This window comes from Malaclemys terrapin, chromosome 8, assembly GCF_027887155.1.
Source record: "Malaclemys terrapin pileata isolate rMalTer1 chromosome 8, rMalTer1.hap1, whole genome shotgun sequence".
NCBI classification, from domain to species: domain Eukaryota; kingdom Metazoa; phylum Chordata; order Testudines; family Emydidae; genus Malaclemys; species Malaclemys terrapin.
Genome location: NC_071512.1, coordinates 95,082,844 through 95,109,971, shown reverse-complemented (window position 1 = coordinate 95,109,971; position 27,128 = coordinate 95,082,844). Strand labels below are relative to the sequence as shown.

Here is a 27,128-nt window from a genome sequence, read left to right as displayed (position 1 = left end):
TGTCTCATTGTGTCATTCAAATTAAAACAAAATTGTTCTTTCTAATTTTAATTTAAAACTCTAGTACTTTCACTACATGCTGCTGCACTGAGTAATCTTTCAAGCCACTGCACGCCACAGAAGTATAGAGTGGGGTTCTCAACCTATTTCTTTCTGAGCCCCCCCTAACATGCTATAAAAACTCCACAACAATGTTTTTTCTGCATATAAAAGCCAGAACCGGTGTTAGAGGGTAGCAAGCAGGACAATTGTCCAGGGCCTCACACTACAAGGGGTACTGTGAAGCTAAGTTGTTCAATCTTTGGTTTCAGCCCCAGGTGATGGGGTCTGGGGCCCTGGGCTGCAATCCTGTGTGGCGGGGCTTTGGCTTTCTGCCCTGGGGCCTAGCGAGTCTAATGCCGGCCATGCTCGGCGGACCCCCTGAAACCTGCCCCAGACCCCTGTTTGAGAATGACTACTATAGATGACCACTGACTCCAGTTAAAAAAAACAGACATGCCACCAAGGCCAACAATAAGGTAATGACCATGAGCTGGAAAAGCAGAAGAAATCAGTTAATTAGCTCACCAAAGCAAACCACTAGTGGCTAGGATAGAAAGGCTGTTGCATTTTTAACATGGATTCTGCTGTACGGTTTCATAAGATGACTAGCAAAGCAGGTCTACTGCTCCGTTTAATTCTAGCACCACTCACCTGATACAGTTAAGATTGACATTGAATTTTCATGGTCAAACTCCTACTGTCCAGAGGGTAAAATTTGATGATAGCATTTCTGTCTGGGTGCTGATATTTTCGAAAGATGCTTGTGACCTGGAATTTGTGTTTTGTTTTTTTTTCCTCTGACACACTGCAAATTTCAAAAGTAATTGTTTTTTATTTGGGTGCTTTCCCCCTCCTTGCAGTGTCAGACACTTGGCTGTCAGATAACTCTATCCATTTTGTCTATGGCAAGTGATTCGTCCTTAATGTGCACCAATTATTTTGAAGATGGAAAAACAGCCAGCCATTCATATTTAAAGATCAGATTGTGCCGATACAATTATTTTTTTTAAGCATGTTTATCATGCAGGTGCCTTTCCGTGACTCACAGATGCTAATAAAACATCCTGCTGGCTGCTTCTCGTATAGCCACCAGTGAAGCTGTCCAGATGAAGCTGGTCCCATCCTCGCATCATAGACAGGGTCTGTGTCTGGTGACGCAGGAGACATGAAACTGAGAGTGTTGAGCATGGAGCCCCAATATATAAGTGCAGGAGAGGCACAAGTTGGCTTCTCCCTGTCCTGCGTTTGTGCCTGCACAAAAGACTTCCCATGCTGTGTATTGCAAACCAAAGAGAAACAGGGCTCCCTTGTAAGATATGAGGCCCCAATCCTGCAAGAATCTGAGCACCCCCAATGACTTCACTAAGTCTCACAGGAGAAACATTCTGTTACTTATCCATGATTTGTGTATTGTTATTGCCTGGCAAGTTAGGGTTTTAACCCTGTTTAAAAAGCAAAGGCGACAGCATTCACCATGAAAGGGGAACAAAGGTGGAGTTAGAGAGAGAGAGGTATCTTAGCAGCCTTAAAAAGCACACAACCGACCATGCAAACTAATTGTGACTCTATTCTAGATCACCAATGACAACATTTTTAACTCCGAAACTCCCAGCCTATTCTTCGGCCACTCTCACACTGAGCCCTTACTATACAACAGCAATAACTATAGTACATTTATATGAAATGTGACCCCAACTTTATGCACTTGGCTTAATACAAATTCCATTCTTTAGTAATAGCATAGACTGCAACTCCAAGTTAAGTGCAAACAGGAGTCACCTGACGACAAAATTATACTCAGGGTACCTTAAAAATAACAGCCAGTTTCTGAAACCAAATCAATGTTAGTAGTCAGTGCTCAAAAACATCTGGCAACTTTTTTTTTTTTTTTAAAGAAAAGACACAATATATTTCCTGCCTTGCAACTCATGGAAAAGCAGTTGCTGCCCTCTCCGTAGTACCTAGTATGAGGAAAGAGTTCTCTATCTATGCTTTCTGAGTTCATAATTAAAACCAATGACAGTTGAAGGGTATAACGTGGGGGGGGGGACATAGCACAGTAAATAACAGGGAAAAGTGGGGTTCAATATTGGTATAGTATAGCATGAACTTCAAGAGGATGATAAAAGTTATGTCAATTGAAAATGTCACCCAAAAAAAAATCCCACAAACATGACTGTTAGAGACCAATATATTGTAAACAATAAATATTCATATATTTATACATACACACATGTAATATGTGAAGAGTAGTTCTGTTATTTTCAATACACATCACAAATTATCTATGTACAGAATGCAGTGTTTTCTTGCAGTATCCCAATAATTTTAACTACTTGCCAAAAAAAACAACAAGACTGTCATGGGCTTCCTACTATTTATATCATCATCATAAATTTGGCCTTAATGTTTTTTGCTGAACTAGTACAGGAACTTACAAGGAAACTACAGGGAGCATACAAAGTTTACAGGAAACAAACAACAATGCTGACTTTGTTAAAACTCAGATGCACAGAGCTTAAGGAAGCTGCTAAAAAATGTACCTTGTGTTCATATATTTGAGAGTTGGATAAAGATTTGTTCAGATTCCTTGCATAATCCTTTCAATCCCTTTTTATTTCACTCTCCCTAGAGTACTTTTATTTCATTTTGTATTTTAACTCAAGCTAGTATTATGAACGTATTCATATTGTCTGTTTTAACATCAAGATTACAATAGTTAAACAGATACCTGGGAAAGTTTGTAGCCTGATGGATCAGCGTATCGTAATAAACTTTGGTGGCACAAAGCACCTACAGACAACCTCTTAGAGGAACCATGTAGTTGACATTTTATTCCCATGCCACACTTGTAGCGTCTTAGAAAGTTCTACAGTAATAAGACTCTCTAGGGTCTCGAAATTAAATTTAGTAAACCAGAACTGAGATGCAACTAGTTAGATGTAAAGTGGTTTCCTGAAAAATGTTCAGGTATAAAGTGACTGGCTTTGCAATTTTAGGCTTTGTGCATATGTAACGCCAACAGACCCCGGTCGCTGGTGGGCGGGATCAAACCTCAGAAGCTCAGTGCATGAGCCTCTAGTGCATGAGTTAAAAGCCATATGGCTCTTAGCTAAGGATGTAGCGCAGACTCATTAGTCTCTCTCTAAGTGGTCTTGGTGCCACTGCATGGGACAGAGCACCACACCCAGCAAGTGTGGGGGTTACACATAGCTCCCAGACAATGTCATTTCAGGTCTTGTATGTTAAGGGAAGTCACATAAAAGGCTGCTTCACCTTGCAGAAATCTAGTAAATACATCGCTGTATGAATAACCTAGGCTTGTGAGCATTTGCACAAATTAATCACTTGGCCATGGCAAGTGTACTGAGTCTCGCTCCACTATAGGTCAATGTTAGAACGTTCTTCAAAAATCAGTCCATCGCATGCTGCCCCCAGAGTCATGGAGAAGCCTGACACAAGCTGATGAAGGCTCACGAAGAAGTAGAAGTTTGAGTCTATCAGGATTCCGACAGCATGGTCTGAGTTGTAGAACTTGCCATATTTATACCTTCTGATTCCATTTGCTGGCAAATGTTAAACATGCAAATTAAAAGGAGGAAAACGACAACTAGGTCATCGACTGCTGCGAGGATTCCACAAAGAGATTCATGCATCACGTCAAATCGGGAAGTTAAGCACATGATGGTCCCAAAGGAGCAAACAACAATTCTTAGGAAGAAGATCCATACGAGACCGCCCAGCGTGAAGATTCCTCTTAAGGCAAGATTTAGGAGTAGCGGCAGGTCATAAAGGTAATCTGCAAACTAAATATTCAGTTGCATTAGGTTATGAAGTGATATTATTTTCTCTAACTCTAATTCATGGAGCTTTTTTGGTTACCAGATAAGCTTCTAATCAATGTTTTAGTCTAAAATTTCTTAATCACAAGATTTACCTCTAATGTCCAAGTCCAGCTACACTATTCACTTATTTTCTAAGATTCAGAGACAGATTTTTTCAGAAGAGCTCAGCTCCCACTCAGATACCAAAATAAAAGACTAGACTTTCAAAACAACGCCTTATATGTGGTGTTGTGCCCTTTGAAAATCCCACCATAATTGTTGTATTGACTGCTGATCTCTTTTGAAAAGGTCATCTCGGGTGTGGGCGTGGAGTGCTTCAACGTGAGACTGTATGCTCTTTTGAAAATCTGGCCTTGGCAGCCCAGTCCAGCAGTCTTTACTCAGGCAAACTCTAGGCATGGGGAGGTAAATATAAAGAGGGACTGTAGGACTGCCCTACTGGCAATAGCAGGTACTATGTAGGGTGTCCCGTTTTTAAAGGGACAGTCCCATTTTTTGTGACTTTTTCTTATATAGGTGCCTATAGGCCCCAACCCCCTGTCCCATTTTTTCACCGTTGCTATCTGGTCACCCTAGTACTATGATACCAAGATACCCAGTGACCCTTTAAGCTAACTAGTTTTTCCATACGGTACAGACAATCGCTAGCCCCTGCTACACTCCGTTGCCCTGTTAGTATATTAAATTGATAAACTACGTACTGATCCATGCCTGGAGTAAATATACAAGAGGAAATATTATATCTGGATTTTCCCTTGGCCATTGTAATGGTTTAATGAAGTAAGGAAAACTATTAACCTGAAGAAATAACCTCCAGTCCAGAGGCTAAAGTAAGATCCGTAGCCCTTAGCAGGCCCTCCACCAGAAGGCAAGGAAGGGCTGCCTAGGGCAGGCAATATATGTTGTCTAGCAAGGAATCAGCATGACTTATAGAGCACACGTACGTCTAGCCTTCATCTTACACATCTGTCCCTTTGCCCGTTGAGCCTCCAGGCCTGCTAGGATTTTGGCCTCAGTGGGTGGTTTACACTGTAGACAATGTGAACAGCCATGCTAGCTTCACCCCTGAGAGTTTGGCCACCTCCAAACAGAAAGATAACTCCTTTCTGGTTTTGGATTTGACTTAGAAGCAAATCCCTAGAGGCAGGCTAAGATCCTGGGGTTCAAAACTGAGCCACATACTCCAGTTTGGCCCATCTCTAGTTCAGTTTTCTCTCCCTTGCCTAATCTCCCCACTTGTTTTCCCCTCCCTTCCAGAATGACTGAGCCGGGACCTAAGCACCCTGGTCAAAAGCACCTGCCGCAGGGCACTCGGCTAATAGGATGTTGAGCCTTGCTGTAACTGGCGCGACTTCCTTACAAAGCTACGAACAATACGAACACCCAAAGACGGAACTCCCATACTGACCAATTAGCTTACACTGTTCAGTCTCTTTCAACCCACTGCAGCTTGGGATAGGGCTAATTAAGCGGATGTAGAAATATCCGCACTTACAGGTCGAGGTTGTCCAGAGAAACGCTTGTTGTAATCTCTGATGTCACGTACAATCCGCTTGCTTGGCTTATCTTGTTGATTTTCACAAGAGGCATTACACAGAAGAATCACCTTCCCATGGAAAACAAAAATGAGCGTTAGAACTATACAACTGAATGTAAAACGATGCAGGTCTTGCAGCATTAAGAAAAATACTCTTCTGCAATTTATTATGCCTGTCAATATTTCTGTCACAATGACCTTTGCCTGGCTCCAAGTTTCAGGTCAGTGGGTCCATTTCCTACATGCAAACCCTCTCCTTCTGAAAGGAGTGTATGTTCTCTCAATATAATGTGCAGCCTCTGGCAAGGGTCAGATGAGGATAAGAAGTTCTGTCTTGGTTTTATGAAATATTTATGCCAGAGATTCAACAACTATGAGGGGGGGGGAAGCACTGGAGGCACATTTAATATTTTACAGCATTCCCTGATATGACAGGCTTCAGATGATAGCGGCAAATGACTGTAGTGCCATTCCAGCCTAAATGGGTTTTGAGATGCTAGAAAATAAGAGGCTGTACAAATATTACCCTTGGTATCTCTTCTCTTAATTCACTAACTGTCAAAAAGCAGATGTATAGAATAGAAATTACTCTTACTTTTTGTCTGCAGAGAGGACAATTTATTGCTCCTAACCAGGAACCATGTTTCCAGTATGTAATTAGACAGGAACCTACAAAAAGCAAAATTGATATATTAAGGCAAATGGTCTGAAGAATATTTAGGTAAAAAGGATTTACAGGGAGGCCATCTAAGTTATTAGCCCCCTTTCCTCCCCTTGTATCTGCCTAGACGCCACTCTGAAAAGTGACGGTGTAAAAATGGCCCTGCTCCTTCTGTGTGTTCAGAGACATATCTGCTTCTTTCAGGTGAGACTCTGAAGTACAATAGGACCTGACTCCAAAAGGAGCCCTATTGACCTCCACAGGGCCACTTTTGGAATAAGGTGCTCATCACTGTGAATAAGGGGATGAGAAACTGGCTCTTAGTGACTACAAATTTGTTTACTCTTCTATTACTGTCATCTCTGTGGAACTGCCACAGCTGCTGCATTCTGTTCTGTCCTCTTCGTCAACAGAAGGGTCAGTTCCAATTGCATGCCCATCAAGGCAACTCCTCTGTCCTTATATTATGTCCTCTGTTTTACCTGCACAACTTCACTGAAGACAGAGAGTTGCACAGGTATAACTCAGGCCACAGTTTGGGGACAGAGTGATTGCACAAGCACTGCTGAGGGCAGGATTTGATATAACAGCTCGAAACCCAAAAAGAGCCCAGCTTGACTTTCAGATCCCAGGCTCTGCTTGCCAGCCTGACTGTGAGAAAAAAAATCTTTTCACTTGTAAACTGATCTGATTTGCTATGAACACAGTGAAAATAACTGTGGAACCCCCAAAATGCCATTTTTGATTGTCATTTTATAGAGCTGAACTGCACTTTAATTCTTTTATTCTTAAAAATAACCTGTACCAGCCAGTGGGCACTCCTGAGCAACCCTATAATATCAAGTCTTTGGGAGCCCACAATTTAGGAAAAAAATCAGTAATTATACTTTCTTTTTTAGGATCATGCTTCAGAAGGGTGGCTACATGGGAAACAATGTTTTAACTGGAGCATATGAAATCAAGTATATAGCTATTAGGGATGTTAAATTTGGCCCAAAAGTTTTTGGGGGTTTTTGTTTGTTTTTTGCAAGGGAGCCTCACCCCAATATCTGAAACAATGGCTGCGACATTTAACATTTGTTTTTGTTTGAGTGCAGTGTTTGTTTGTTTGTTACAGCCTTTATTTCTTGTTTGCATGTGCAAAAGCTCAGTTTTGAAATCAGACAGCATCTAGATCTAAATCCCCGTGTTGTGTGTATAAATGCAGCCCGGCATCCAGCTCCAAGCTTTTGCACGTGCAAAGCTCAGATAGAAAAAACTTCATGTTGGATTTCAGAGGTTGCTTTGGCCATTTAAGCCCTTACCCTGCACTAAGATCCATGTGGGCAGATTGCTTTATGCCAACCCCTCCTGAAGACAACAGGATCTCAGTGCATGATCAAATCTTAGCTGTCCAATGGCTTTTAAAAAAGCAACCCATGGCAATTAAAAATGTTGCATGTTGAATCGTTTGTAAAGGATCGCAGGAAGGGAAAGACCCCTCTGAAGTTCAGGTATTTGTGTGGCAGTGTGTTTTCATAAATTAGACCAAATCCCGTTTTAATCGAGTTTGCTACACTGCTTTTTGAGGGAGTTCACGGGGCTTCACTGAAATACTCTGTGGTTATTGGTAATTAGAAAAAAATATTGGTTCAAGATCAGTTTTCCTCCTAACTTCCTGAACATATGGTTCAAAATGAATCTGAAAATGAAAACTTAGGGAAGAACTGTATGAATTAATTACCAATAATAATAAATTCCAATTTTTCTGTAAATCTCCAGTTAATCTGCTTGAAAAGCTATGGGTTGGCCACATTTAAAAAAACAATAAAACTTTGTATCAGAGTGGGATTCATCAAAAGTGCTCAGCATTGACCTAATCCTGTTCTGATGGAAACCAGTGGGCATTTTACCATTGACTTCAGTCAGGGCGGATTTAGGCCTTTGCTGCACTTTTTTGATAGTCTGCTTTTCATGTCTTAAATGAATAAAACTTTAGAGTGGGACTTTGTGCAAGGGGCCGATTCTATAGAAATAAAGGTATTTTACAACACTGGGGTGGGATCATGTTTTTGAAGAATAAATGATTATACGGTTGGAGGAAAACAAAGTCTAAAGAAAGAAAGGGAAATAAGTCTAGGGAAGAGGAAATGATGATAATATTATTCTTCACTGCTATGTCTTTCTCCTCATTTGAAAAATCTGTATAATGCAACTTGTCTGATATTATTTGAAACGTGTGTTGGGGGCCATGTTTTGCTCAGATTTGTTCTGGCTTGGATTAAATTCAAGGTCTTTTTCTGTGTGCATGTGCATTTTATCAAGCAATACATGTACACCAGCCCAACCCATACAAGGAGAATCCTCAAGTATTCCCATGTAGACTCTCATAGTGGCTGGTTCCTAGGAAGTGCTCCCTGATTTTGATAAATTATTTATTTGCACTGTGCTTTTTATTGTGAAGATGGAGGCAGTGTGCTTGAACAAGCTGTGCAGAAGAATGATACTTCCTAGAAAAAAAATGTGTTTCTGTAATAGAAAATAAATCTTCCAGCACATTTCCAGGCACCTACCCACATCTACTGCTGAGATCTGTTTTCTTTCCAAAGCACATAGTAGTGGATGTGATGATGCCCTAGGAGAAGATGGTCCCACCACTCTCTTCAGCATATGCTTATGGTGTGTTGTCCCCCTCTCCCCCCAAAACCCCTGCCACAGCATTAGTGTCTGATGGTCTTATTCTCATTTACACTAAAGTCTCTTTATGCCGTTCTCTCAAGGGAACTTAAAGTGTCAGTTGGATGTAAATGTAATTTACATCTGGCCCCTGTACACAGCCAGAGCAGAATAGTTGCACAATTTTTTTGCCTATGCAAACATGGAAGTACATCATGAAATCAGTTCATAGATTGTTCCAGTTTTATACCAGCGTAATTCCTTTTAAGTCAATAATTACATCAGCATAAAAATTCAGTTCAGCACTGGAGAATCACCCTGGTATTTAAGCTCCCCCCACACACACACACTTTAAAACAAAGAGGAAAATATAAAAGCTTGTATTTAGCATTAAGGTTACCATTTTACACACTCATAAGTCAAGACATCCAGAAGTTAAGGCTCTCCTAGTAATCTTAACTCACCTCATGGCACATATTGGGCCTGATTCTGATCATTCTTACTTCAATTTTATACCAGTGTAAATGTGACCAGAACAATCCTACTGAGAATTGTGGATTTTAAAAATATACCCATAGAGAGAGACCAATTGTTCTCTTAGATATACAGGGGCAATTCAAACTGACTTCCATGGGAGCTGTATAGATGGATCTGAGATCAAAATTGGGCCCCATGTGTGCCTTATAAATTGACATTATAAATTGAACTTTACATTTCTTAGTTTCTTTGTGTTTAAAGTTATAACTTTAACATTATAGGAATGCGGGATTTGTACTCTTTGTTTTTGCATAAATATTACAATCTGTATTTACTACCCTTTTGTGCATCTCATGGGCTCCACTGGAATTGATCAATATAAGACTGGCATCAGAGGTATCTGTTGCCTGTTTATTGCCTCAAGATTTTCTGGGTATTTCAAACCCTTTCACAGCCTCATACATGTAAAGGCAGTGGGCAAACAGAAATGTTGTTGATTTTTCTAGTGATTTCAAATTAACAAAGATGGGTGTGATCCTACTCCCAGTGGCAGAACGCCATGGATTCAGTGGGCTCACGCCTGGGCCCACAAGTACACACTTCCTGAGATTTCAGTAATGTGTGTGGTGTACATACTCATTTACGAAGCACTGTGCATGCTAATCTGGAAAACTTACCACAAAATAAATGTCCACAATTGGTTTCTACTGGGAAAGTAGCTGTCTGGAGGCAGATTGGGCAGCTTAAATCACTGTGATAAGGAGGTTGCCAATGTCTGAGAGCTTCCTAAAGGAGAAAAAAAAATCAAACATTTCTAGTAGATGCATATTTTGATTGACATATTCAGTTTATTAATAATTATTAATAGCACATGTCTTCAAACAGCTTCATAAACATTCACTACACAACAGCCGTGTGAGGAATCATCTCCACAGAAATGGGGAAAATAAGGCACACAGAAGTTAAGTGACTTGTCCACTGCCACAGATGGGATCAGTGTCAGAAGCAGAATTAGAACTCGGGAGTTCCTTGCCTCCAGTCTTGTGAACAGACCAGTAGATCATGCCTCTTTCCTGGACGATGTAAATGGTTTAGTCCATTACATTGCCCAGCTCATCATTACTGCTAACTCAAAGCCCTAAATTCTGCCTCAGCAGTCCAAATATTTCTTTGGCCCTCCACTGCCACTATTATTCTCCTCCATCTTCCTCAGTAACGTCCTAACTATATTGGAATGAATTGATTAGGGTGTATGTGTACTACTGCCTGCTGTGGGGTGGCATCGTTACCTGTCAACTGTGTGTCGTAGGCCCTCTATAGTTAATACCTCAAATAGAGGGCATGGTTTCAAAGTAGCATGATACAAGTTCTACCCTTGTGATGCTTTAGAGGAGCACTGTGAGGTCATGGGTGGCCAGGCATTTATTACAATGGCTTTAGAGTATCCTAGGCTACAATTCTAATCTGTGAAAGCCATAAGGCTTACCTTGGTTTCCAGATGTTTTTTTCTAGATTACCCACGTTCCCATTGCTAAAAAGCCAATCTACCTGGCATTATGTTCATCTCTGCCATGTCTGATTTAGTGAGTGGCGAGGAAACCACTCAGGTGCAATTTTCGTACTGCATATCAAATCCTTGCTGTCATTGACAGTTTTTGCCAGCTTCGCTTATTCAGATTTATGAGCTGGTCTGTAATGGATCATGAGACAGAATGTGCTTGTCTTGTATTATTTATACAGATCAATGAAAAACTTGCATTTAGGTAATCATCACTTGTCATAGCTACTCTTAGATCAACCAGTGAAGTTAGTCTAATAACAGTGCAGTTAGTCTATCCTCTTGGAGATATAGTTATTCTAATTTTCATGTCACTCCCATTAAGTATTGGGGTCTTCTGAATTTGAACTTCCACAGAAGTTCATCTGTTTTAAGGCATGTGCTGAAAGTGGGTAATGCCATTTGTCATTCACATCTTATGTACTTTCAAAGGGTACAGATAGAGGACTAGCATCAATTCCACAACTTCATTTTGCATTTTGATCAGAAAGCAGTGTAAAGTATTTGTGGCTTATGATGACGGACAAAATTCTATGGAATTTTTTTTCCCCACAGAGAAAAATCAGGCAAACATATGATTAACTCAGGAGATCACCATATGCTTGTCATACCTTATTGCTCAACAAGATCATCAGTGCCAATTTTCTTATTTGCTCTGATTCGTAGTTCAAACACCAGGTTGGCATACACTTTCCTGACAAATCAATGAACCCACTTTCACACATATTTGATCTATTTATGCAGGGCCGGCTCTAGGTTTTTTGCCGCCCCAAGCAAAAAAAAAAAAAAGTTTGGCTGCCCCCCAGCCCTTGGCTCTCACCCCCCCCACCCACTGCCCTCCCCCACCCACATGCCCTGCTGCCCCAGCGCTGGGCTTTCGCCCACCCACCCCACCTGCACCCCCTGCCACCCCAGCCCTGGGCTCCCCTGCACCAGTGCTGACTCCACCCACTCCCCCCTTGCCTCCAGCCGATCTGGCACTGGTAGGGTCGGGGTAAGCAGCGAGGCTCCCGGGCCATGCCTCAGCCCAGGGTCCCTCCAGCCAGGGCTCCCGCCTCCAGGACCGGCTGGGACCCAGGAGGGCAGAGCCTGGGGACTGCTGGGGCAGGGTAGCCCCAGAGGGAGCAGAGCCCAAGAGAGCGGGATGCCCCGCACGGCAGCGCCCTACCCTCTATGGCCCCACTCCTGCTGCTGCTTCTGGCCGCCCTGCCGCAGTCTCTGGGCAGCTCGGGCCGCTTCATTCAGCCCCGGCTGCGGCACTGGGGGGCAGCCGCCCTGCGGCATCTGCAGGCGGCTCCCAGCCCGAGTGTTGCCCGCTTGGAGACTGCCCGGCCCAGCCACAAGGTGCGGGCGCTGCTCCCCCGCGGCGCAAACCGCAGCGGCCCCAGGGTGCCCCCTATGCACGACACCCTGCTGCTGCTGCCAGGGCGGACTCTAGGCTTTTGCCGCGTGAAGCAAATAATAATAATAATAATAATAATAATAATAATGGCCAGAATACCGCCCCTGAAAATGTGCCGCCCCAAGTACGTGCTTGGTTTGCTGTTGCCTAGAGCCAGCCCTGTATTTATGGAAGACGTGATAAAAGGGAAAAATAGAACTTAGAACTTTGAATGTCAGACATCAGCAGAGCCAGAGAAACTAATGAAGATTCAATCACATTTAAAAATCAGGCATGGGTTTAATTTTTATTAATTTAGCTCTTTCAAGAAAAAAAGAGACAGGCTAACATGTATTTCTGCAAAATAACGGAGCATGAATCCAGGTATTCATGCCATAGCATAGTCTAAAATTATCCGTTCATTGAGTGAATATGTTTGAAATCAGCACCCTCTAATTCATTTCTTTGCATGACAAAGATCTGTAAGTAAGAGGAATACATTTTTAAAAAATAAAATATCAAAACTATTGACAAAATTCTCTTCCTTCTGTAGTCACGATATTGTAAATGTGTACAGAATCTTTCTTGTACATGCTGTGTGTGAAATATATGAATTGCTTCACCCACCATTGAAATGCAGCTGCCTCTGGAGAGGAATAATAGCACACAGCAACATAACAAACATGTTAGGACAAGAAGTGTCATATACCAAACTCAGTTAAGTGACAAAGTAATTCAAGATAGACAGAATGTTAATTACCCCCACTGGAATTTGTCCAGGTCACTGGGAACAACGGTTCTCTTGAAAAAATTACTATGGGTGTTTTAAGTGGTGAGGCTCTCAGTTTCACCTCTCATCAGAACAGACCTCTCCAGCAGCATAGAACACCTTAACATTCTGGAATGATGCTAGTTGAGCAGTAGCTAGAAGGAAGACTACCACCTGATGAAAATCCAACACCACTTCATGGAGCAATCTGGGTTTGCCTTAAAGATCTCCTGTCTAAGAACTGACCAGGTTGCACCCTGCTCAGCTGCTGAGAGACTGATAACTAGGGAGCCCAAGGTAGGGGAAATGGAATTACAAACAGCAACAGCAGCCCTGAAAAATGACCTCACAGTAAACAGATTTTAACGCAATATGATTTAAAAAACACACGTGGCACAGCACATTAACGTATTCCAGCTCCCAGTGTGGTTCATGGGGGACACTTGTCAACTCTGATTTCATCAAAGTTTGACATAAAGGGGCAGATCCTTAGCTGATGTAAATTGTCACAGCCCCACTGATGGAACTATGACAGTTGAGGATCTGCCCCAGAGTCCACAGCCTTTGTTTACGTGTTGCATATTTTACCTAATTGGATTATGTATCAGCCTTTCGTTTGAAAAGTAATAAAACACTCACTTTTTTAAACTTTATCTGATACAAAAACAGGGAGCAAATGTGTTTCTAATTATGTAACTGAGATATTGAATCAAGGGAAACCCAGCAGTCCCAGACCGTAACTGATGGAAATTCTGAAAAGCTCACCTGACCTCTAGACCTCAACAAGTATAAACTACTTGGGCATTTTATATTGAAATATGTTTTAAAATAATGAACTTACAATAGGATTCCTAGGGGACAAATGTTTATAGTCTTTTTCCAGATGACTCATCTTCTGCTGACTTAAATTAGCAAACCTGTAAAAAAAACAGAGAGTTTATGCCATTTAGAAAATGGGAGACTTCAATGTTACTGTGTTGTCATGCAATATTAGTCCCAATTCCTGAGTTGAGTCATTGCACAAATGGGTGCATAAACTCATCAAGTGCTAAGCTTTTTTCTGGTAGGAATTGCCAGTAAATGATATCGTGTTTGGACATTGAAAATACTAGCCACTATACTCAAGGCATCATGTGTATCCATTTTTTTAAACATCAGAAGGTCAGGTGACAATCTGACAATGATCCCCTCATTATGACACCCCAAGAATATGTAAATAAAGCCAAAAAATTTAAATATAGTGCTACCAAGCAAGCAGTTATTTATCTTCTTGTGATATTTACTTATTGAATGAAGTGAGATGGAAAATTCTCTAACTCCTGCAATGTGATCTTACCACAATAAGATTAATGTGTCAATTTTCTTGGTCCTGAGCCTGCAAGTTGTTCTACATGGGCACACCTCTGCACCTAACAGGTCTCTTGATTTCAAAGGGGCTCCATACAGTTCCGGCATCTACCCACATTGGGACAATTGCAAGATTTAAGATCTTATTTTGTTTCATTGTATATTTCATGCAGTATGACAAATTTCAAATCAAAAGAAAAGGCCAGACTAGAATGGCAGTAGCTTTACCGAGATAAAAGCCCTAATTGAAATTACTGGTTACTCAGAATGCAGAGGGCTTGCAAGATTTGGCCATATATTGTAATAATCTCCATTAGCTTAAAAACAGCTTTCCTGCAGTAGAAACAAAATCTAATATCTTTCTATGGATATGCAACTTAGAAAAGGACAGCCGTGCCCTTTGGGGAGGAGGGTGAAAGCGGGTACGTGTAGGCTTTTAGTAATCATTATTAGAGTGGCTTATTCAGCCCCCTAGATTGTCTGTCTTTTGACTTGGGGAATAGGTCCATAGAAATTAGCACATTTTAAATAAACTAAAAATACATCTGAAGAGCTTTCATTGCTTCCCTGCCCTGCGTGGCCTTTTGGAATTCTTCAGATTGTACAAAGTTATCCAGAGGAGGACCACTCTGACCACAGCTACAATGACTTTGACTTTTCCCTGGCAGAGTCAAAGACTGAAGGCCAGGTTCTGAAGCTGCCAGTGGAACTTCTCCAGAGTTACACTCGTGTAACTGATGTCAGAATCCATCCCTAAAGGGTGCATTTCTGATCCGCCATATAAATGTTTGCACCTGCATTCTGGGAAAGAAGGCTGGGGGCTTTCTAGACAGTAAAACGAGAAATCTCCTATTCAGTGGCTACAAAGAGAAGTGTTTGGGTCAGCCAGGAGGGACAGATTTTGTAATTTTTGAGTGATAAAGTTGTGATGTCCAAAGCCAGGTAAGGGATTTAGATGCTTCGTTCCTATTACAATTAATGGGAGCTGGACATCCCATATCCCTAAGGCAGTTGGGGGAAAAAAAAAAAAAGTCTCAGCCTGACTGCCAAGCAGGTAATGAATTTTGTCTTGTCACACTGGGCTTCCATACTGCCAGTGTTGTACATGGCAAAATTATTTACACAAGATGACTAGCTCCTGACAGGGAGAGACTGAAAAATATCACTTATATTCAAAAGGTGTGGGTTTTAAAATCTATTTAATACATGGGTAGAAAAGCACTTTTTCCTGTATGAATTTTCTTGTATATGTCTACACGAGATATTTAACACTATATACTTCCCTTTCAAAATAATGGAGTCAGTGATCTAATAAGACTTATCCACCTCCAAGTGTTGTGATCTTCCTCAGACAACACATTCTAGGTAACAAAAGAGGCTGCACAGTTCCTTTGTCAGTGATATTTCTACAAACCTCCAATGTTCAGTCTAATTATATTTATATAAAAATGGGCTGCGGGTGGATCTTAGAAACCAAAGGTGATATCTATCACTGCGAGAAAGGAGGAAAAACTCTTTTTGTTGTCATTTGAGCAGGGGGCTGCTCACTGATCTGCCCCAATGGGAAACAAAATTGCCTTTTTGAAAAATGCATGGACCTGTTCTTGCTCCCATTGAAGTCAATGTCAGCAAAACTCCAGTTGACTTTAGTGGAAGTAGGAACATATCCCAAGTATGGTGAGGTATGTGAGGAGCATTCAGGTATGCAGCCTTTACACAGGGGCAACTAAAAGCACACCCTTTCCAAACTGAGAAATCTGTGGCCAGTGCACAACTCATTAATGTAGAAATAAACAGTCATCACTGGGAAAGGAAATAAGTAACTTAACTCAGGGTCATCTTCCTCTTTTGTTACCTTTCATTGTCATAGTTAAGAATTAACCCTTTTTAATCAATAGATAATTTTCTGCAGATGCAGGCCCCCCTTTTGTAGCCCAAAGGAAACCAGGGACAGTCTTGATAAGTCGCTTGTGTGCAGTGTATGGAAAGATGACTTTAGTCAATATTAAATATTCAAGATGTGCTCTTTTTGGTTAGTGTCACAAGAATCCACTATGCCCCCGTGAATGATGCAAAATATGTTTGATGCAGAGGCCAGGTTCAATATTAGTGTTCAATACAAGAATATCAAATAATATCTCTATGATAAGGAAGTTAACTGCAACAAGGTGAAAAGTCAGTTGAAAAAGGTCAATTTACATTGATTATTATTGCTCACCTCAGTGGTCCTATGAGATGTTTGGACTCTGCTCCTGGAAACACTGATGGGCATGGATTGCCTTACTCAGGTGAGTTGTCCTACTGAAGCGGCAATGCTTACGTGAGTAAAGCACCGTATCTGTGTTTGCAGGATCTGGGCTGGCTTTATGCAGGGTGATATTTGAAACCACTCACTAAGGGATTGATTATGCCAGACATGGGCTAAGGTGGTGTCGGTGAGCTGCTGCGCTGGTAGAAGTGCCTGGGGCACCGTAAAGGTGATACATTGTACTGTAACTGGAGCTCTGCACCTGGAGGTTTAATTCTAGTCTAAGTGCTTTTGCAGGTTAAAGAGAAGCATCTTCTAGAAGCTGGTTGGATTGCTGTAGTGATCTCTCTAAAAAATGGAAATGTGATGCCCAGAATTGGGTAGATTTCAGCAGTGCAAAGGGCTGTGGATAATGGGGCCAGACTACTCCCATAAAAAATGAGTTGAGATAAGCTGCATCCTTATCTCTGACCTGAGTCTCCCATTTGTAGTTTAAAGTGACCATTGGTTTAAAAAAAGAACCAGAGCTGCCATCTGTTTAACTTGAACTAAATCCAACATCTAAAATAGGTCTCAGCAAAGGGAAAAGAGTTGGAATGCTGCAAGGGAAATAGTCTGTCCCTGAGCTGCGCATGTCCTTGTTAATGCAGTCCTCCCCAGGTTTATCAGACTAATCTACAGACTGAATCATAATATATCTATTAACCTTGCAGGTTAATTCTTCTAGTTGCTAGCGCCATATTGCTGCTGGCCCGTTTGGTCTTGAAATGTTTATTCTATTTAATTATTTATATCCCACTAGAAAGTTGAATTTAAAAAAAACAAACAAAATAAAGGGGAAATTATAATTATATTCTTAATCTAAGATTATTTAAATTTATTTTTAACATGTGAAAAACTGGTAATGATTGTCCTTTCATTGCTGAAAATTACCAGGAAACCAGTCGGCCCCCCATTTGGGGGTATACATTAGAGACAGACCAAGTCAATCCATTATCCTCTGACATGGGTGGCAGATGAATGCTAACTGTTGTCCCAGAGGTTGCCAAAACGCGGGGCCTGATTCTCCTCTGACATTGGTGTGACTTCATTAACTTCATAGGGGTTACTCCCTAATTTATAGTGGTGTATCTGAGATCAGAATCAGGCCCATGATATTTTGTATGCCATCTTGCGAAGAACTATCACAGTAGGACAAGATGCAGAGCAGTACATCGTTTAGTGACCGTCAGTGGCAGATATACAGCAACGGATTCTCAGCTAGTGGGAATAGGAGAGCTTCATGTAGCCATCAATAGAGCTTTGACAGTTTATACCGGCTGAGGATCTGTCTCACAGTAAACTATTTTTGTATAGTCTATTATTCTGTGGGGAAAATTTATCTGATATGTGCATTTATTTAATACATTGGGCCTGATTCTGATCTCATTTATGCTGTTGTAAATCAGGAATAACCCCATTGATGTCAATAGATACAATGCTGGTATGAGATCAGAATTAGACTAATTAAGTGATGAAAAATATATCTGAAAGAGTTAATCACATCCCATAGTCAGCACCATTATTTTTAAAATGTTCTCAGTTATTTGTGTCCTATTTAAAATGTTCTCTTTATTATACATATCTGAATTTTAAAACAGATATTTTAGACCACATAATGATAGCCTACTTAGTCCAGATGCTATGTAAAGTGAGTTTTCACACTATCGTGGTGCCTATCTATATTTTCCAGCTGCAAATGGGAAAATTTAGGTTGGTTAGGAATAATTTTATAAGAATAGTCTGGCAAGAGAACAAGTTTGCAAAGGAAATTGTGAATTTGCCTTGATTGGAGATATTCAAGGCTTAGACTTGTCACTAGTTAAATGCATCAAACTGTCACGCATGAAAACCAAGTTCTAATGTGCTCTCACGATTCATGTTACCCCACCTAGTTAGGGTTGAAAGAATTCTATTCTCAAGTCTGCATAGTAACTAAAAGGTGGTAACTCAAATATTCTGCCCACCTTATAACTCCAGAAGTCCCATTGTGTTAGTGGGGCAGAGGTAGAGGGGTAGGGTAAAAGAATAGTAGAGTTAAGATCCTCCATGCAGATCTGAGAAAAGAATTTATCATTATTGCTGATGAGAATATGATGTGCTACCCTTAGCACCTCTTGGTGGTAGCATAATTTTATGTCAGAGATTCAACTTTAACTAAATTAAAATACTGGCCTACGCTGCAGTGTTTGCAGCCCAAATATTTCAAGTTTATGGTAGAATTTAAAAGCAAAATTGACTATAATCTGACCAGAAACAAGATAACCAGTGTGACAATAAATTAGAAGGTTAAAATGTTACTTTTACTAACCTCAAGTGTTATTTGTAGCCTGGACATGAAATCTGATTCTTTAAAAATATCAGCCAAAATTTTCAAATCTATGTGCTTAAAGCTTGGCGTGAGAATGTGCATTCAGGTCCTAAAAAGCGTGGTCTGATTTTTCAGTGTTATTCTACTATTCACACTGACTTCATTCGGAATTGCGAATGCTCAGCATTACTGCAAATCAGACCACAGTTATTTAGGTACCTACCTACAGACTTAAGTGCTGAATTTTACAAACCTAAGTGAGAAAATTTGGGCCATTATTTTTAACCAGACCATGTCCCTTTTAACAGGAAAAATAGATGATAACTCAAAGAGACTTTCTAAGTAAAACTTTTCCCAACTGGAAGAGAACTAAAACCCCTTTTTTATGCTACATGTGCTTGTGACAGCCTTTGAAGATTAGTATATTTAAAATATAAGAATTGTACTGGATGTTGATATATAGTGCTTGATGTCAAATCTTACATTTGCTACAGGTTTATATGGGTTGGTTTAGTTGTTCCTTTTTAAAAATTGTTTGGAAGGTCTCCCTTTCTGAAATCAGATCCTTATGTTTATATACTTTTCTCAGACAGCACAGTTATGTCCATAAAAGCCAGATTTTCAAACTAATTCTACTCCCATTTAAGCACCTAAAACAAGGGCAAGATTTTCAAAGGTGTTCAGCCCCCAGAAGCTCCCAATTTGATACTTAGGGTCAGATTTTCAAGAGAGCTGACCTATTTTACAATCTGGCCACATATTTTGGGGTCTAAATGCAAGCAGAGCTCTTTGGGGGGGGGAAACTCTCCCTAATTGTGTGTGCTGAACTATTTCTGAAAATCTAACCCATAGTGTTTAGCTGTCATTATTGTGCCTTGCATATGGTTAAGAAGAGTGCACACGGAAATTGTGTGAACTAGTTGTTAGAGCATTGAATGGGGAGCCAGAAGATCTAATCCTTTTTCTGCCTCAGTGATCTTGGGAAGATCACTTAACCTCTGAGTTTTACATATGCAATTTTTATTTAATTTGAAGCATGCAATACTTGCCCAACTCACAGGGGTGAGTTACGGGCATTAATTAAAGTTTGCCAAGCACTATGTAGATGAAAAGTGTTAACTATTATTAGTGCTTTTTGTTAGGAACATCTGACATTATTCAGAATGAAAACAGACCTCTCTCTGAAGTTTCAACTTGCTAGAATTTATGGTACCACGTTATCTCAGGGTCAAACCCCTGTGATACATGAGCTGTGGCTGTGTTTAAAGTGCAGTGCTTTTAAAACTGCTGCTAAGGATGCACATAAATAATACACTGCAAAAGCTGATTGTACTGTGCTGCAAACGTGAACGTAAATTTCAGCAATTGAACACAATCCCTATTTTACAGATCATATTAAGCCTGGCCACAAGCAAATTAAAAATATTAGACATCCTGCAAGGAAGGAGGAATTGGTTGGTGCCAAAGTTCCCCCTTTTCAAAAACAGATTTAAGTTTGGGTTTCCAATAGTTAAAATGCTATGGATCTTTTTTACCTGGAACATTTACTCTACGATAAAAGACCACAGTAATCATTCTAATGCTCTCTTCTTACCTTGGTTCTGAAGATCTGCATAAAGTATGGCTTAGCATTCCTACTTTTATAATTGTGCGAAGGGCTTTAATAGCTAGACTTCTTCTCTCTTCAGCCAGCTGACAGAGAAGTGTTATGATGTGGGGTCATCACACACAATTCATTGAGGCAGGCTTCAGCTTAGTTAATTATTAACTGGGTTGCCTAATGTCAAGGTTTTGTTAGATTGTCTAAATTCCACTAAGGAAAGAAACCTCTTTTCAAATAAAGCAACTTAGCTCCTTTTTTTTTTTAGATCCCCCAAGGGTCCTCTAGAATTTTAACATTTTTTTTAACATGATTACAAAGATACACAAATGTAACTGCAATATTGCATTACTATCTTCAAATATTAACTTGATCAAGGTCATGCCACTAATATTGTGATCATATGAGACAGTAGCAGCCTATCTAGTGCGTAGATAAGCGTTTAGCTAGAATACTGTGGTGAAACAATCTTAATACTTGCCAGACACTTGTGATAGCTTAATATTGCATAACGATTTAAATCGATTGTGCAGCACACAATCCAATTAATCATGTGATTTGGGTTTTTTTGGTCTACAACAGAAGAAATAATTTACCCCAAAGAATTTTAACTGATAGACCTGTAATCTTCATAGAGGATTTGTCCCTTTTTCTGGTATACGCCCCTCAGGAAAAGGTCTAGCTAGTCTAAGAATACATTTTCATTCCTGTAAGGTTCTCTTACAATTTAACGAGCAAAGCAGAAAAAATTAATAAGCTCTATTAAGGGCTCAGTCCTGCATAGTGCTGAGGCCTCTGGCCTTGATCCTTGATTTAAACACGCTTGATTTTTCAGCCCTTGAGTAGCCCCCCTGGGGGAAAAATGTCAGCAATGTAACAGGATAATGGCAGTCAGAGCAAAAAATGGTACTTGGAATTGTTCTTGTGAGTGACATTCCTTACGGCAGTTTTGATGTGGCAAACAAAGCACTTCCCTAGAGATTAATGACCAGATGGGATTAGTGCAATACACAGCACTCCTTGTTAGTTACTAATCTCTAGGAATGCCCTCCACTTTGATCATTATAAATATAATGATGACAAATTACATACCTGTGTGTGTGGCTGTGCACATATGCACATACCTGTGTCAGTCTGTGTATAACGTGTATATCTAGAGTTTGTTATTCGTAGCTGGGTGTATAATAAGATATATAATGTGAGTTAATTATTTTTGAAAGGTGCCAGACTGACAGCTGTGGAGGCTGAAGTCTGTTTATCTGTGGAACAGACACTGCACAGACAATGGCTATGCAAGCTTCCCCCGTGCTCCTCTGCCTTAACTCTGACACAGAGATACCAACACCCCTAGGAATCTGAAGGTAGTTCATGCTCCAAGCCCCTCAAATGTCTGCTCAAGCTGTGGGCTCTGTGCTAACATTGGCAGCAAGGCTGTCAGTTGTTACTGGTTGTGATCGTGTTTTTGAGATGTGGATGCCTAACCACAGGGAACTGGACAAAAACTATCAAAGCCATTTTAGTTAGGTCACTAACTGTGGTCACATTTGATCGCTAGTAACCTGAGCTGGATCTGGACTGGTTTTAATGTAAAGGAGAAAGGCTGCCTCTCATTAAACAAACAAAATGTGTGTTTGTGTGTGTGTGTGTGTGTGTGTATATATATATCTCAAACCCTTCTTAAAAGAGTATGTGAGAAAAAACAGACTTTTTTCTACGAGCGACATTAACTTGAAAGTTCCGAGGGCTGAGTGAGTGGTTTGTAACTGCTAATGAACAGGAATGATACATTCCACATTGTTTCTTTGGGCAGAAAGGTTTACTTTTTCCCCTTTTTTGATCCCAGCAGACATTTGGAATTGATAATATTAGAATGGAATTCCTGGTTTCAATTTTCCCTCTTAAATTTTCACTTCATTGCTTAGCTGCCGGTTTAGAACAAAATACCAGCCCTTCCACTAGGTATAGTTAGAGGCTAGCAAACCTTCATTCTCATTACTACAGAATGTACTCTGAATACATAGATTAGGGACAGGAAAACCCTGTAAAGTGGTATGAATATTAAAAATAAATCAACAGTTGAAACATGACTGCCAGCTGATAACAGCTAGGTGGATGGCAAGCTGGGACATTATGCAAAAACATGCTTGTTTTATTACTGCTTCATTTTCCCGTCTCCCTGCCCTCCTATTTATTTATTGTGTCTTGGCACAAATCTAGATGGTGAGCTCTTTAGGGCAGAGGCTAACTTGTTCATTACAGATCTGTACAGCAGCCAGCACAAAAAGGTCCTGATGATGCTTGATTCGGGCCCCTAGGCACCACCAAGATACAAACAATAGAGACTAGTGATAACAATGATGGACTTGTTTTTTACCTTATAGTTTGATCCTACAGAAACCTATGTGCCTGAGTTATTTTACTCGAGGAAACCAATGCACTTGAAACCAACAGGACTGCTCACATGAGTAAAGTTACTCACAGGCAATATCAAGCCCTTAGTTCAGAGGTGGGCAAACTACAGCCCGCGGGACCCTCCTGCCCGGCCCATGAGCCCGTGGCCTGGGAGGCTAGCCGCCGCCCTGCCCCTGCTGGTTCCCCTCCCTCACAGCCTCAGCTCTCCCCGCTGCCGGCACAATGCTCTGGGCAGTGGGGCGGCAAGCTCTTGCCGGCAGTGCAGCTGCGGGGCCGTGGCTTGACCCGGTGCTCTGTGCTGCGCGGTGGCGTGGCTGGCTCCAGCCGGGCGGCGCAGCTGTAACACCTCCAGCCACCAGTGCTCCAGGCAGGAAGCAGGGGGGTTGGATAGAGGGCAGGGGAGTTCGGGGTGGTGGTCAAGGGGTGGGGGTGTGGATAGGGGTCGGGGCGGTCAGAGGATGGGGAACAGGGGGTTTGAATGGGGATAGGAGTTCTGGGGGAACAGTCAGGAAGGAGAGGAGGGGTTGGATAGGGCAGCGGGGGGCAGCGGTTCCGGGGGCGGTCAGGGAGAAGGGGTGGTTGGATGGGGTAGAGATCCCGGGGGGGGGCAGTCAGGAATGAGAGGAGGGGTGGCAGGGGGGCAGTCGGAGGTGGGGGTTCCAGGGGTGGTCATGGGACAGGGAGCGGGGTGGTGGTGGTGGATGGGGCAAGGGCCCTGGGAGGGCCGTCAGGGAACAGGGGTGGTTGGATGGGGCAGGCCAAAAAGTTTGCCCGCCCCTGCCTTAGTTCCTACTTTTCTACATCAGGGTTTTAAAATAAGATTCTAGGTAACAAAACTAGGGTCAAGAAGTGTAATAATATGAAATAACTTGTCCTGGTAATGCTTTGGGTCAAGGTCAGCACAATGGCAACCAACAGGTTTGATGTTGGAGATGGAGTTTCGTATTAAGGACCGTCTCATGTGTCCAAGATGTGACCTAGTTCCATTCTGGGAAATGAGAGTGGAGAGTGCTGACTGCTGTGTCAGGTCTCGATTTGAAATTGGGAACTTAGATTTGTTTTTAATAGGTCTCTATGACCCTTTCAATCTCACTAAAAGACCACTGTGTGTCATGCAGGATAATTTACCAGCACTTGCTCAGATCAGCCTGGTCCCCAAAAGATGGGGTTTTTATCACTGACACAAATGATCAAATCTTAGTACATAGGAAAGATTAATAATAGGGACTGCAGCCCCACATTATGTAAGCAGTTCAGTGAAGTCAACTAACATCAGCTAGGGACAATGCTGAAACTACCAAACTCTTTTTCATTCATGACCTCAGACACAGAAAAAAGATACAGAAGGGATGAGCACCAAAATAGAAGCAGAGATATCAACAAGAAAGTAAATAAAAAGCCAGAAATAGAAAAGCATAGATATGAGCATTGACAAGCCACTGGTGGGGGGCAGGACGGAGGGAAAAGCAGACAGAAAGGGGAAGGAACAGAAGGGGACGCTAGAGTCAGAAGGCAGGCGGGAAATGGAATGCTGAAATCTGGTAAAGGTGTCAATATTTTATAATTCTAAAGTTACTGCATTGCTCCCAAATGGATCTCTTAACACTTGGTTGGATCAGGCCGTGCTTCATTCAGCTGATCCATGTTGATCATTTCCTGAAAAAGTTAATAATTTATCTTGCTGCTGTATCTCCCACAGGTCAAAAAGGTACAAGCACAAAGATGTATTCAGAGCACTCTGGGAGCAAACAGCCTTTTATTTAGTATGAGTCCTATGTGTGAGCCAGATTGTTCCCCTTTACCTCTCTCCGTGCAGGGAACAGAAATCTGGCATATGTGTCTTAGGGGTATAGAGGGATGAGGGGAATTTTAGCTCTGTGACATTATCTCCTCCTTTCCCCAACACTGTAGAAGCCCCTTTATGAGTGACCGATGGGAATTAGGCAGGGAGGAGGGCAGGGGATAACTGTTTCATCTGCTACATTTATCCTTCCCAATTTGCAAGGAATGCCCATGTAAGGTAATGGTAACTCAGTCTGTCCACCATCCCTCCTATTCCAATTTCACAAACCACCTCTACTCCCATTCACAATCACATACAACAGTGGTGGGCAACCTGCGGGCCGCATGCAGCCCATCAGTGTAATCTGCTGGCGAGCTGCCAGACAGTTTGTTTACGTTTGCACACCCGCCCGCAGCTCCCAGTGCTGCGGTTCACCGTTCACGGCTAATGGGAGCTGCGGGAAGCGGCCGCAGGTTGCCCACCACTGCTGTAGGATGTCTGGTAAAAGACTGGTAATTATTTCCTGGCCCCAACCAAATGGCAGATTTATTCACACCAGAAATAATTACATGTTTGTCTTCAGTGGCGGAATGAGTCTGTAGAAAGAAAGAAAGAATTCAGCTAGCAGACCAGTCTTCATCTGATTATAAAAACTTCAAAGTAGGTCAAATTTGGGGCCAAAACAGGTGGACATTGCCTTTTTAATGGTGACAATATCAAAGCTTCCAATTTAGGCAGAGTTTGGTTCAAAGGGAAGGTGGATTTTATCTGCCAGGACAATTTTAGACAATATATGGAAGACCAGAAGGGACAATGTTGTCTAGTGGTTAAAGCAGGTATTGGGAATCAGGATTCCTAACCTATTCACAACTCTACCAATGATTCACTACTTGAATTTAGATAAATCAACTAGTTAATCTCTAGCATGTGCATCCATGACATCTACCTCACATGATGTTGTGAGGCTTAATTAATATTTGTAGTGTGGCTTTCAGTCCTTGGAAAAATGCCAGAGAAGTGCATAGCATTGAAATTAACATCAGCCAAGTTACCAGATGTGACAGCAAGGCTGTGAAATAGATAATTTTTCATCTAGTCTTTAAACCTTTTCAAATACATTCCGGGGGGTGGGGGGGAGGAGGCTGTAAATTACATAACTGGCCACCAAGTGTCACTGTTTGGCTTTTACATTTTCTGTTTCTACATGAATGTACAGAAGAATTCATTATATCTACCGTCCTGTATATATGATATATTAGCTATCTTAAACAGAATAAACACATTCTTCAGATTTTAAAAAAGACTTGTTTGTATACCACCCTGATTCGGGGCAAGTCGTCACTATCTGAATATGTAGGGGTTTTTTTCAGTGTGCAATCAACCAACCGGTAAAATATGAACTAAAAAATGAACTGTTGTATAACTGATTCAGTTATGTAATTCCTCTGAAGTTCAGAAGATTTACTAGTCAAATCTAATGTCAAGAGCAGCAATGCAGGCTGTTTTACTAGATAAAAAGTTAAACATCCACAAAGAACTTGATCTTGCATCCTTGCGCAGACAAGAATATTTTAAAAAATAAATAAATAAGTGCATATAGCTAGAAATATCTAGCTTGTTTTAAAGCTGACTTTAAAAGTGGTATCAGTAGAAGTTAGATATCACGAGGTTAAATCACAGCAACTGCAGACAGTGCCAAGCTACTCTTCCCCCTATCTGGAATGTTAAGGTAGGTCAAGGTGCCTATAATCGTGACTGGCACAAAAACGTAATCTGCTGATATACTATCACATGAGCTGCACCTGCACCACATGAAGAGGTTACTAGCAATGTCTATGGCCAAGGAAAAATGGGGTTTATCTTTTCTCTTAATGATTAGAGCACTTTCTTTACCATCATCACTTTTGTCCCACTGCCCTGTTCCTTCACGAACTACAGCCTGCTAGTATTGCTGTCTCCCTAATGCATACATGGGGAATGGCCACTGGGATGATAAAACATAGCTGCATAGTTTGCCAGGCAGAGGGAAACCATTTGAATTTGTAATTTTGTCTCTCGTTTCTACCTGCCGAGTTCACACATCATACGTGCAGAGTGCCTAATAATCTTGAAGGAGAGACTGTGAGCTAATGGGGGTTTAAGGGTAAAGAACTGACAATCCTATACAGCCCTGTCTCCTATACAGCTTTTTGACTCGGTTCTAGTGCCTCAGGCAGTCTCCCCTTGGAAAGTACAGTCCTTAACAGATTTCCAGCATAGCCCTCACCTATCACAGTTACAACTAATTGCCTGACTTTCAGACATTTCCTCAGCCTCAACTTTAGCAGGGGAATTGGTGCTTGGCTGTTTCTGATTAACCCCAGCCTTCTCCACACACTCTGCTATGCCACACAGCTCTGTGCAGGGCTGCCTTTTGTACTCATGGGAACAGCTGACCTGCAGAAAGACCCATATGCAGCACAG

General features: G+C 41.4%; 1 protein-coding gene across 1 annotated transcript; it reads right to left on the bottom strand.

Moving 5' to 3' along the window:
• Positions 1 to 65: 65 nt before the first annotated feature.
• Positions 66 to 20,543, bottom strand: LOC128842430 (E3 ubiquitin-protein ligase RNF170-like). The gene is made up of 6 exons (XM_054038434.1): positions 20,465 to 20,543; positions 13,767 to 13,842; positions 9,895 to 10,003; positions 6,020 to 6,093; positions 5,383 to 5,493; positions 66 to 3,848 (listed from the first exon to the last, which is right to left on the bottom strand). The coding sequence occupies exons 1-6, from the start codon at positions 20,500 to 20,502 to the stop codon at positions 3,543 to 3,545; spliced, it is 714 nt and encodes a 237-aa protein (XP_053894409.1). The 5' UTR covers positions 20,503 to 20,543; the 3' UTR covers positions 66 to 3,542.
• Positions 20,544 to 27,128: the final 6,585 nt, after the last annotated feature.

What these genes read in the sequence shown, in the direction of transcription:
- LOC128842430 (XM_054038434.1), bottom strand. Translation starts at nt 20,502, where the DNA reads ATGCTAAGCCATACTTTATGCAGATCTTCAGAACCAAG. An exon ending in TGTCCCCTAGGAATCCTATT is followed by an intron (nt 10,004 to 13,766) that starts GTAAGTTCATTA and finishes TTTCTCCTTTAG; the next exon opens with GAAGCTCTCAGACATTGGCA. An exon ending in TCTCTGGACAACCTCGACCT is followed by an intron (nt 3,849 to 5,382) that starts GTAAGTGCGGAT and finishes CTGAATATTTAG; the next exon opens with TTTGCAGATTACCTTTATGA.